Source organism: Notolepis coatsorum (assembly GCF_963971535.1).
Source record: "Notolepis coatsorum genome assembly, contig: SCAFFOLD_748, whole genome shotgun sequence".
Taxonomy (NCBI): domain Eukaryota; kingdom Metazoa; phylum Chordata; class Actinopteri; order Aulopiformes; family Paralepididae; genus Notolepis; species Notolepis coatsorum.
The window spans coordinates 85001-98108 of record NW_028173713.1 but is presented as its reverse complement, the minus strand read 5'-3'; the positions used below and the strand labels follow the sequence as shown (position 1 = coordinate 98108).

General features: G+C 49.7%; 1 protein-coding gene across 1 annotated transcript in view; it reads right to left on the bottom strand.

Moving 5' to 3' along the window:
• Positions 1–711: 711 nt before the first annotated feature.
• LOC311247725 (sialoadhesin-like) overlaps positions 712–13108 on the bottom strand; it is a gene marked incomplete at both ends in the record, with an annotated part of 22554 nt that continues 10157 nt past the window's right edge. Inside the window, one exon of the mRNA XM_084338731.1 lies at positions 712–848. Coding sequence (XP_084194857.1) covers positions 712–848 — 137 coding nt within the window. The remainder of the gene's footprint in view (positions 849–13108) is intronic.

The following is a 13108-nucleotide window of genomic DNA, read 5'->3' as shown; positions in this document are numbered from 1 at the left end:
GGAGAGGAGGGGAGAGAGGGAGAGAGGGAGAGGGGGAGAGGGAGGGGGAGAGGAGAGAGAGAGAGGAGAGAGAGAGAGAGAGAGAGAGAGAGAGAGAGAGGGAGGGGAGAGGGAAGAGAGGGAGGAGAGAGAGAGAGGGGAGAGGAGGGGGAGAGAGAGAGGGAGAGAGAGGAGAGGAGAGGAGGGGGGAGAGGGGAGGGGGAGAGGAGAGAGAGAAGATAGAGAGAGAGAGAGAGAGAGAGAGAGAGAAGGAGAGAGAGAGAGAGAGAGATAGATAGGGGGAGAAGGAGGGAGGGGAGAGAGAGAGAGGGGGGAGAGGGATGGGGGAGGGAGGGGGAGAGAGAGAGGGGGAGAGGGAGAGAGAGAAGGGGGAGAGAGAGAGAGAGAGAGAGAGAGGAGAGAGAGAGAGAGAGAAGAGGAGAGAGTGGAGGAGAGAGAGAGGAGAGAGGAGAGAGAGAGAGGGGGGAGAGGGGAGAGAGGGAGAGGGAGAGAGAGAGGGGAGAGAGGGAGAGGGAAGGGAGAGAGAGAGAGAGGAGGGAGGAGAGAGAGGAGAGAGAGAGGGAGGGAGGAGAGAGAGAGAGAGGAGGGGAAGAGAGAGATATGAGAGAAGAGATAGATAGTTAGAAAGACAGACAATAGACAGACAGAGATATGATACTAGAATAGATAGATAGATTGATAGAATATATGATTGATTGTTTGACCACTTACATCCCAAGGCCAAGGTTAGAGGCGGGGTCTGTACATTCTGCGGTGGGATTGGTCGACAGCTGTAGGCTCCTGTATGCTGTTGGTCGAAGCGGGTGACAATCATCCACTTCTCATAGGAACCCAGGTTCAAGCCGTTCCTGTATACAACAGATTGACACAGCCTCTGACATCACAGCCTCTGACATCACAGCCTCTGACATCACAGCCTCTCACATAATAATAATAATAATAATAATAATAATAATAATAATAATAATAATAATAATAATCAATTATATTTATATCATGCTTTTCCCAGATTCAAAGCGCTTTACAATGTAGGGTTAGGGTTAGGGAAATTGCATCCTTCACCACCACTGGTAGCACCCAACCTTGGGCTACGCAGGCTCAATGGCTGCCATACACTGGCACCAGGCACACATCACACTACACACTGACTACCATACACTGGCACCCGGCACACATCACACTACACACTGACTACCATACACTGGCACCAGACACACATCACACTACACAGTGACTACCATACACTGGCACCAGGCACACATCACACTACACACTGACTACCATACACTGGCACCAGGCACACATCACACTACACACTGACTACCATACACTGGCACCCGGCACACATCACACTACACACTGACTACCATACACTGGCACCAGACACACATCACACTACACAGTGACTACCATGCACTGGCACCAGGCACACATCACACTACACACTGACTACCATACACTGGCACCAGGCACACATCACACTACACACTGACTACCATACACTGGCACCAGGCACACATCACACTACACACTGACTACCATACACTGGCACCAGACACACATCACACTACACACTGACTACCATACACTGGCACCAGACACACATCACACTACACACTGACTACCATATACTGGCACCAGGCACACATCACACTACACCCTGACTACCATACACTGGCACCAGACACACATCACACTACACACTGACTACCATACACTGGCACCAGACACACATCACACTACACACTGACTACCATACACTGGCACCAGGCACACATCACACTACACACTGACTACCATACACTGGCACCAGGCACACATCACACTACACAATGACTACCATACACTGACACCAGGCACACATCACACTACACAATGACTACCATACACTGGCACCAGGCACACATCACACTACACACTGACTACCATACACTGGCACCAGGCACACATCACACTACACACTGACTACCATACACTGGCACCATGGCTCACATCACACTACACACTGACTACCATACACTGGCACCAGGCACACATCACACTAACTACCATACACTGGCACCAGGCACACATCACACTACACACTGACTACCATACACTGGCACCAGGCACACATCACACTACACACTGACTACCATACACTGGCACCAGACACACATCACACTACACACTGACTACCATACACTGGCACCAGGCACACATCACACTACACACTGACTACCATACACTGGCACCAGGCACACATCACACTGCACACTGACTACCATACACTGGCACCACACATCACACTACACACTGACTACCATACACTGGCACCAGGCACACATCACACTACACACTGACTACCATACACTGGCACCAGGCACACATCACACTACACACTGACTACCATACACTGGCACCAGGCACACATCACACTACACAATGACTACCATACACTGGCACCAGGCACACATCACACTACACACTGACTACCATACACTGGCACCAGACACACATCACACTACACAGTGACTACCATACACTGGCACCAGGCACACATCACACTACACACTGACTACCATACACTGGCACCAGACACACATCACACTACACAATGACTACCATACACTGGCACCAGGCACACATCACACTACACACTGACTACCATACACTGGCACCACACATCACACTACACACTGACTACCATACACTGGCACCAGGCACACATCACACTACACAGTGACTACCATACACTGGCACCAGGCACACATCACACTACACAGTGACTACCATACACTGGCACCAGGCACACATCACACTACACACTGACTACCATACACTGGCACCAGGCACACATCACACTACACACTGACTACCATACACTGGCACCAGGCACACATCACACTACACACTGACTACCATACACTGGCACCAGGCACACATCACACTACACAGTGACTACAATACACTGGCACCAGGAACACATCACACTACACACTGACTACCATACACTGGCACCAGGCACACATCACACTACACAATGACTACCATACACTGGCACCAGTCACACATCACACTACACACTGACTACCATACACTGGCACCAGGCACACATCACACTACACACTGACTACCATACACTGGCACCAGACACACATCACACTACACACTGACTACCATACACTGGCACCAGGCACACATCACACTACACACTGACTACCATACACTGGCACCAGACAGACACACATCACACTACACACTGACTACCATACACTGGCACCAGGCACACATCACACTACACACTGACTACCATACACTGGCACCAGGCACACATCACACTACACAATGACTACCATACACTGGCACCAGGCACACATCACACTACACACTGACTACCATACACTGGCTCCACACATCACACTGACTACCATACACTGGCACCAGGCACACATCACACTACACACTGACTACCATACACTGGCACCAGGCACACATCACACTACACACTGACTACCATACACTGGCACCAGGCACACATCACACTACACACTGACTACCATACACTGGCACCACACATCACACTACACAATGACTACCATACACTGGCTCCACACATCACACTACACACTGACTACCATACACTGGCACCAGGCACACATCACACTACACAATGACTACCATACACTGGCACCAGGCACACATCACACTACACACTGACTACCATACACTGGCACCACACATCACACTACACAGTGACTACCATACACTGGCACCAGGCACACATCACACTGCACACTGACTACCATACACTGGCACCAGGCACACATCACACTACACAGTGACTACCATACACTGGCACCAGGCACACATCACACTACACACTGACTACCATACACTGGCACCAGGCACACATCACACTACACACTAACTACCATACACTGGCACCAGGCACACATCACACTACACACTGACTACCATACACTGGCACCAGACACACATCACACTACACACTGACTACCATACAACGGCACCAGACACACATCACACTACACACTGACTACCATACACTGGCTCCACACATCACACTACACACTGACTACCATACACTGGCACCACACATCACACTACACACTGACTACCATACACTGGCACCACACATCACACTACACACTGACTACCATACACTCGCACCAGACACACATCACACTACACACTGACTACCATACACTGGCACCAGGCACACATCACACTACACACTGACTACCATACACTGGCACCAGGCACACATCACACTACACACTGACTACCATACACTGGCACCAGGCACACATCACACTACACAATGACTACCATACACTGGCACCACACATCACACTACACACTGACTACCATACACTGGCACCAGGCACACATCACACTACACACTGACTACCATACACTGGCACCAGGCACACATCACACTACACACTGACTACCATACACTGGCACCAGACACACATCACACTACACACTGACTACCATACACTGGCACCAGGCACACATCACACTACACACTGACTACCATACACTGGCACCAGGCACACATCACACTACACACTGACTACCATACACTGGCACCACACATCACACTACACAATGACTACCATACACTGGCTCCACACATCACACTACACACTGACTACCATACACTGGCACCACACATCACACTACACACTGACTACCATACACTGGCACCAGGCACACATCACACTACACACTGACTACCATACACTGGCACCACACATCACACTACACACTGACTACCATACACTGGTGTTACGTACTAGAGGCCTGTCACTCCTGTGTCACCAAGGCATGCACGTGAGGGCTGCCAATTAGCCAATTAGTGCTGATTGGTTACCTGCTGGGGAGCTTCAAAGGCAGACCCAGTAACACACATGCACTGTCTGTGCCTAGTGAAAGAGCTGTCAGGTTCTTACAGTCCTTGTCCGTTGGGTTACCAGTACATTAGTTTATAGTTATATTAGTAGTTCCTTGTTTTAGTAGCATTTTTGAGTTAGAGCACAGGGTTTTGGTGTTGATTACACATAGGTTGCGTACCCATGAGCCAGGGTCGTAACAGTTGGGCGCTCATCCGGGATCTTTTACCCCTAGAATTTTGTTTGGTGTTTTTGTGTTGCACGGGGTGTCATCGTATTATGGTTTGGGTGGTGTTCGTTACATATGGTGTAACGTGGGGGCTGAGCCATTTCATCAAACAGGTGAGTATGCCGTATTTGTTTGTAATTTGATGTGACTACTTATGCTGTTAAAATATATAGTTTAGTAGGCACCACATGTAGATAGGGACATTATTTTCTGGTTGTGGGTTAGCGTCCGGTGCACCACGTACTCCTGGGGCGGTCAATGAAATGATTGTATATGATCTTTGACTGGTAGCAGGTGTGGTTGAAGAAAGTTAGGTCTACAGGGCACTAGTTTAAGGGTAGGTAGGTTAGGGCGGCCAGGGAACAGGTAGTGTGGTAGGGCTTGAATTAGTGTTTCTTAGGGTAGACATGTGGTAGGCCGGTTTTTCTGCAGTTTAGACGTAGAAGCATATGTGGTCACATCAGGTTAGAAGGCGCACCTGTTTGGGATTTTTTTTGTTGGATTTATTTTGTTTGTTTGAGTGTTTGGTGAGCATACCTGGTGGCACCTAACACCCTGCGTGTATGACACGTCTATTTAGGGTGGGTGTGTTTTCTTTTTTTGTTGTTTGTTTGTGCAACCTGGAAAGGTGCGCTCCGTAGAACTCACATTTCCACCGCATTCCCTTCTGGTTGTTATTGTTGGCAATTAGCATTATTCATGGTTCTTCAGTGGTTCTTCGTGGTTCTTCAGTGGTTCGTTGGGGGGGTCTTCGTGGTTCGTTAGTGGTTCTTCGTGTCTGTGAGGTTGGGTGTGTAGCTTGGGGTGTCTAGTTCAGTGACAATGGCTTCCATCAGGGACTTTGTTGATCGCCCGTCTCATGACTTATTAGACAAATTTTCCAAAGAACAACTGCTCGAGCTTGCTGTGCACTACAAGGTCGAGCTTACTCCCAGTGAGAAACGTTTCAAACCGTCTGCCTTGGGTGCTTTGCTGGTTTTGCTCATTAGGGAACAGGTGCTTGAGGAGAGGGTGGAGCAGCCTCCTTCGTCTGACGCGTCTCCGCTTTTACCTGGTGCAGAGGGTGAATGGAGGGTTAGAGAGTTGGAGTTTAAGGAGAGGCAGCTACACCAAGAGCGTGAGGAGAGGAGAGAGGAGCGTGAGCTTAAGGAGCGTGAGCTTAAGGGGAGAGAGAGGAGAGAGGAGCGTGAGCATGAGCGTGAGCTTAAGGAGCATGACTTTAAGGAGAGACAAATGTTGCTGGAGTTTGAGTATAAGCATGCTGCCTTACAGGCGGGTGTTCTGCATCCAGAGTCACGTTCCGGTTTTGATGTAGGCAGGAATATTAGGATGGTGCCTCCGTTTTTTGAGAAAGACGTGGAAAGATATTTTCCCCTTTTTGAACGGGTGGCAACCACATTGAAGTGGCCTGATACCGCCTGGACACTGCTGCTGCAATGTGTTTTGGTTGGTAGGGCACAAGAAGCCTACACTGCTCTGTCCCTTGAACAAAGCGCTGATTATGAGCTGGTTAAAGCTTCCATTTTGAGGGCTTATGAGTTGGTCCCTGAGGCCTATCGTCAGCGTTTTAGAGGTTATCGTAGGTCCGAGGGGCAGTCTTATGTTGAGTTTGGAAGGGAGAAGGAGCACCTGTTTGACAGGTGGTGCACTTCTCAGAAGGCAGAGTCAAGAGAGCAGCTTAGGCAGTTGATTCTCCTAGAGGAATTTAAAAGATGTGTTCCTGATACCGTTTCCACACATCTAAATGAGCGTGGGGTATCGAAGATAAGCGACGCCGCTGTCTTCGCCGATGAGTTTGTGTTGACACACAAGTCCGTGTTTTTGGAGGACTACCGTGTTGAGTCCGGGGATAGGCGTCCTGTTCAGGGGGGCCGTTTCCCAAAACCGGTGTCTGCTGGTCATTTAACTTCACCTCCTAGGCGGGGTGGTTCTGCTTGTGCATTCCCAGAAGGGATTATCTGTTTTTACTGTAAGGAACCTGGTCATATCGTTGCTGGATGCCCGGTGCTTGAGCAGAAAAATTTCAGAACCGTGGCTCTGGTAGAAACCATATGCAGGACGCCTATGCCAACGTTAGATGGGGATGGGGAAGGTATCAAACGTGTGGACAAAGAGCTCGAGGGTTCCCTGAGGTTTATGATGAATGGATTTGTTTCCCTGACTAATGCACTAGAGTCCAAACAGGCTATAACAATTTGGAGAGATACCGGTGCTTTTCAGTCCCTCATTCTGGAGGGGTTTTTGCCGTTTTCAGAAAACTCTTTTTTGCATTCCGATGTCGTTGTTCGGGGCTTTGGGGGTGGGTTTGTGGATGCACCTTTGCATGAGGTCACGCTCAATTCTCCCTTAGTATCAGGCAATGTTGTTGTGGGGGTATGTTCTCACATTCCCATAAAGGGGGTGTCCTTCATTCTAGGGAATGATTTGGCTGGTGACAAAGTGTTGGCTACTCCGGTTGTAACTCCCATTCCTGTGGTTTCTGAGGTCTCTAATGAGCTGGCACAGAAACATCCAGGAGTGTTTCCTGTGTGTGCTGTGGCACGAGAAATGTCAAAGGACAGAAGTGATGTTGTTGTGGATGTACCTCTGCATAATGATTCTCTTGATTGTGGTTTTGTGTTAGGCCCGGTGGTGAAACCAGAGTTGACAGGCGTGCCAGAGAAGCATGTGACAGGAGATGATATGGCAGCGCAGTGTCTCAAGGTCTTCCCAGCCTGTACGGTGGTTGAGGCCACGAACGAATTGGAGGAGGAGTGTGGGAAGGATGCTATGAGAGGTGCTGTTTTTTTATATGACACCGTTCTAGTTGGAGGGGCTACTAAGCTTGATTTAGGCTGCCAGCCTTCCCACAATAGCTCTATTGTCCCTAATGTTTCACTTGTGGGCAGGGATGGTCCCAGTATGTCAGTTAATGGTTCTGACATTGATCCACATGTCCACACTGATTCTCTGCCATGCACTAGGTGTGATGGTCAGCCTAGTTACCTGTGTCCTGTGGAGCAGGAGCCGCCTTCGCGACCTGGTCTGTTGAGTGGCAGCCATTTTGATTTTGATCAGGACAAAGTTATTTTGGGTGACGCCATTTTAGATGGTGTTCCAGACGTTATTGTGACTGTCGTACGGCCAGGTTCCCGGTACACTGGGGCTGTACCTCAGGCGGTACAGCCTACTCTGGATGTTCACGGTGTGCAGTATCCTGAACTGCCAGTGCCAGGTGGGATGGATATGGGTGCGGTGGTGGTATCAGTGATTTATGGTTTTGTTGTGCTGTGTTCTGTTCTGTTAAGCGCAGTTCTCAGGTTGATTTTGGTTTGCAGTATAATTCTGACAGATCGGTATCGGTGGTCGTGTTCGACAGGGGCCGACCCGGTTCTTGCCTTGAACCATTTTTATGTTTACGTTGGATCCTCCAGTTTACCCCTTGTTGTGTATACAGACCATAACCCTTTGGTTTTTCTTCGCAGCATGGTGAATTCGAACCATCGTTTGATGCGGTGGAGTTTGTTCCTCCAGGCGTATAACTTGGATATTCGCCACATTCGTGGGAGGGACAACGTGCTAGCAGATGCCCTCTCACGATCATAGTACCGGTGTTTGTGGTACCCGTTATCGCTGTTGTGGTAGAGGCCCTGACACCTAAGGGGTCACAGTTGTTTTTGTTTTGTTTATGGGTTGTTGTGTAGTGGTTGCCTCTTGGGCAACCAGTTTGGTGGGGGAGGTGTTACGTACTAGAGGCTGGTCACTCCTGTGTCACCAAGGCACTCTGTACTACATTCTGTTGTGGAAGGACAGCTCATTCACTGAGAGACTTACACTGCATCAGGGTAAGACATTTTAAGTAATTTAGTAATATCTTTAAACTGAGACTTGATTGCTGACTTGACCAGCTGACTTGATTAAGACATTTTAAGTAATTTAGTAATATCTTTAAACTGAGACTTGATTGCTGACTTGACCAGCTGACTTGATTAAGGGGCGTGTTTAAAGCGGCCATTTTGTTTCCTTAAGTGACCCATTAAGGGCCAGGTGTTAGAAAGCACTAATTAGTGATAGGGATTTAAAGCCCTGCTGGCTTAGCGTCAGCGAAGCGTCGAGAAACGAAGAGGGACAAAGAGGAGTTTTCCTGGAGTTCTCTGCAGAGGGATCCAGGGATCCACCCAGTGCTAAGTACATCATAATCCTATCTTACACTCCACTCTGAAAAATCTCCCTTTCCCTCCCACTCTGCTATTTCTCTACTTCCTCCCTGCCACTCTTGACACCACAATGTGTCTCATATCCACAATCTGCTCCCCCAGAACAGACTCAACCCACCCACGGCAGTTTGCTAGCAACCCGGCTAATCTATCCTACCCTCCTACAGCCACTAATACACCTGTCACAGTACAGGGAGGCCTATGGAATTGTCAATCAGCAGTCAAGAAAGCTGACTTCATTACTGCCTACGCCCATAGTCAAAATCTGCAGCTCCTGGCTCTAACTGAGACCTGGATAACCCCCAATAACTCATCAACACCTGCAGCATTATCTACAAACTATAACTTCACTCACACACCTCGACCTTCCAGGCGGGGTGGAGGCACTGGCCTCATGACATCTCCTTCATGGACTACAAACGTAACACCCCTCCCAGCACTGTCACTCTCCTCCTTTGAATATCATGCAGTATCTGTCTCTAATCCTTTCAATCTCACCATTGTTACACTCTACCGCCCTCCAGGTCCGCTCGATCACTTCACAGATGAGCTGGACATGCTTCTAAGCTCCTTACCGGAAGATGGTACCCCTCTCCTTCTATTGGGCGACTTCAACCTGCCTGACTCATCTCAGTCAGTCATAGTAGTCTCCCTCCTACAATCATTTGACCTGACTCCCACTGCCATGCCTCCCACCCACAAAGCAGGCAACTCCTTGGATCTCATATTTTCACGTAACTCCAGCATCATTAACACCACGGTAACTCCCCTACATGTATCTGACCATTCCTTCATATCCTTCTCACTAACTCTCATGCTTAACCGAAAGGTCTTCACCCCAACTCAAACCGTCTCACTCAGACGCAACCTGCCCTCCCTATCCCCCTCCACCCTCTCCTCTGACATACTATCCACTCTACCTTTGAGTGACACCTTCTCTGCTCTCTCCACAGAGATGGCAACCTCCACCCTCCTCTCAGCCCTTGCAACCTCCTTCGACAAGCTCTGTCCCCTCGTTGAGAAACCTGCCCGCCGTTCCCCACCCAGTCCATGGCTGACAGATCCAGTGAGAGAACAAAGACAGGTCCTGAGAGCAGCTGAAAGGAAGTATAGAAAGTCACGCCTCACTGCTGACATCGACACATATCACAACCTCTTGTTAACATTCTCCAAAACCATTACTAATACCAAAGCTTCTTTCTTTCACCATAGGATCGAGGCCTCTGCCAAGAATCTTCGCAAACTGCATGCTACCATGTCCTCCCTCCTCACTCCCCCCCCACCCCCCCTCCCTCATCTTTCTCTGCCGAAGACTTTGCGATCTTCTTTGAGGAAAAAGTGGAGAACATCCGCAGCTCCTTCTCCCAACCCCCACCCATTCCAAATGCTGAATCGAGAACCTCATCCTTCACTCTGTCATCTTTCTCTCCCATTACAGAAGCCGAGACCCTGACACTGGTAACGTCGAACCGTCCGACTACATGCCAGCTGGACCGGCTACCTTCCCCACTCCTCCAGTCCATAGCACCAGACATCCTCCCATTCCTAACTGCAACCATCAACTCCTCACTCAACTCGGGGGTGGTCCCCACCTCCCTAAAACAAGCCAGAGTCACGCCCCTCATAAAAAAACCATCCCTGAACCCTACCGTCATAGGCAACTACCGTCCTGTCTTCTCTCCTTCCTTTCTAAAACACTTGAACGTGCTGTATCCAACCAACTTACTGCTTATCTCTTACAGAATGACCTCCTAGACCCTAATCAGTCAGGCTTCAGGACTGGTCACTCCACAGAGACAGCCCTCATTGCGGTCACAGAGGCACTTCACTTAGCAAAAGCGAAAGGCCTCTCCTCTGTCCTGATTCTCCTAGATCTATCTGCAGCCTTCGACACAGTCAACCACCAGATCCTCCTCGCGGCCCTCGCAGGAATGGGAGTGGCTGGCTCTGCGCTGACATGGTTGTCATCATACCTCAATGACCGCTCCTACCAAGTGTCATGGAGAGGGACCCTGTCGGCCACCCGCCCCCTGCGGACGGGTGTCCCCCAGGGCTCGGTTTTAGGACCCCTTCTCTTCTCCCTCTACACTAAATCACTGGGTAACATTATCACGTCTCATGGCTTCTCCTACCACTGTTATGCCGACGATACTCAACTCTTCCTCTCCTTCCCTCCCTCAGATATCCACGTCTCTAAGCGGATCTCGGCCTGTCTGTCCGACATCTCCGCCTGGATGACGACCAACCACCTCAAACTGAACCTAAGCAAAACAGAATTGCTCCACCTGCCGGCCAAATCCTCCCCCCTGACCGACCTTTCCATCACAGTCGAGAATGCAGCTGTGACCGCGTCCCCGACCGCCAAGAACCTTGGTGTTGTCCTCGACGACCAGTTGAACTTCTCTGCTCACATCGCAGCGACAACCAGAACCTGCCGATTCCTCCTGAGCAACGTCAGAAGGATACGCCCCTTCCTGACAAAAGAAGCCACCCAACTCCTCGTCCAATCAACAGTCATCTCCCGCCTCGACTACTGCAACGCACTGCTCGCTGGCCTCCCGGCCACTGCCACTAAGCCTCTTCAACTCATTCAGAACGCAGCGGCCCGCCTGATCTCAAACCTACCGAAGTCGGCCCATGTCACCCCACTTCTTAGGGACCTGCACTGGCTCCCCATTGCTGCACGAATCCGCTTCAAGGCCCTTGACCTAGCATACCGTGCGGCAAAGGGAACTGCTCCCGCCTACCTCCGGTCAATGGTCTCTAACTACACACCCTCAAGACCCCTACGCTCTGCATCTTCTGGCCGCCTCAGACCTACTCCTATCCAAGCTCCGGGAGGGTCATCAAAGAGAAGTCGCCTATTCTCAGTCCTTGCCCCACAATGGTGGAATGAACTACCCACCCCAGTTAGGACAGCCGAAACACGTCCAATCTTTCGCCGTCGACTAAAGACTCACTTCTTCAACCATTATCTGAATTAAAAAAAAAAAAAAAAAAAAAAATCTAACCCTAACTAACCATACTGTCATGCACTTGTCCTAATAAACTAACCTACACTGTAGCACTCAACACTTTGATGAACATTGTTACTCAGCTGATAGAGTTGTGCTCTTCCTGATGGCTTGTCGTACAGAACTTGTAAGTCGCTTTGGATAAAAGCGTCAGCTAAATGACTAAATGTAAATGTAAATGTAAGGCATGCACGTGAGGGCTGCCAATTAGCCAATTAGTGCTGATTGGTTACCTGCTGGGGAGCTTCAAAGGCAGACCCAGTAACACACATGCACTGTCTGTGCCTAGTGAAAGAGCTGCCAGGTTCTTACAGTCCTTGTCCGTTGGGTTACCAGTACATTAGTTTATAGTTATATTAGTAGTTCCTTGTTTTAGTAGCATTTTTGAGTTAGAGCACAGGGTTTTGGTGGTGATTACACATAGGTTGCGTACCCATGAGCCAGGGTCGTAACAACTGGCACCAGGCACACATCACACTACACACTGACTACCATACACTGGCACCAGGCACACACCACACATCACACTGACTACCATACACTGGCTCCACACATCACACTAGGGGGAGGGATGATTAGGTGGCCTTGATGTCAGAGACCTGATTGGGAATTTGACCAGGAACGTCAGGGAACCCCCTACTCTTTACGATAGGCGTCCTGTGTTCTTTAGCGGCCGAGATTCAGTCAGGACCTCGGTTTAGCGTCTCATCCGAAGGACCTGCCGGCCTAGAACTCACACCCTAGAGTGGGACCGGTACCACAGGGTCC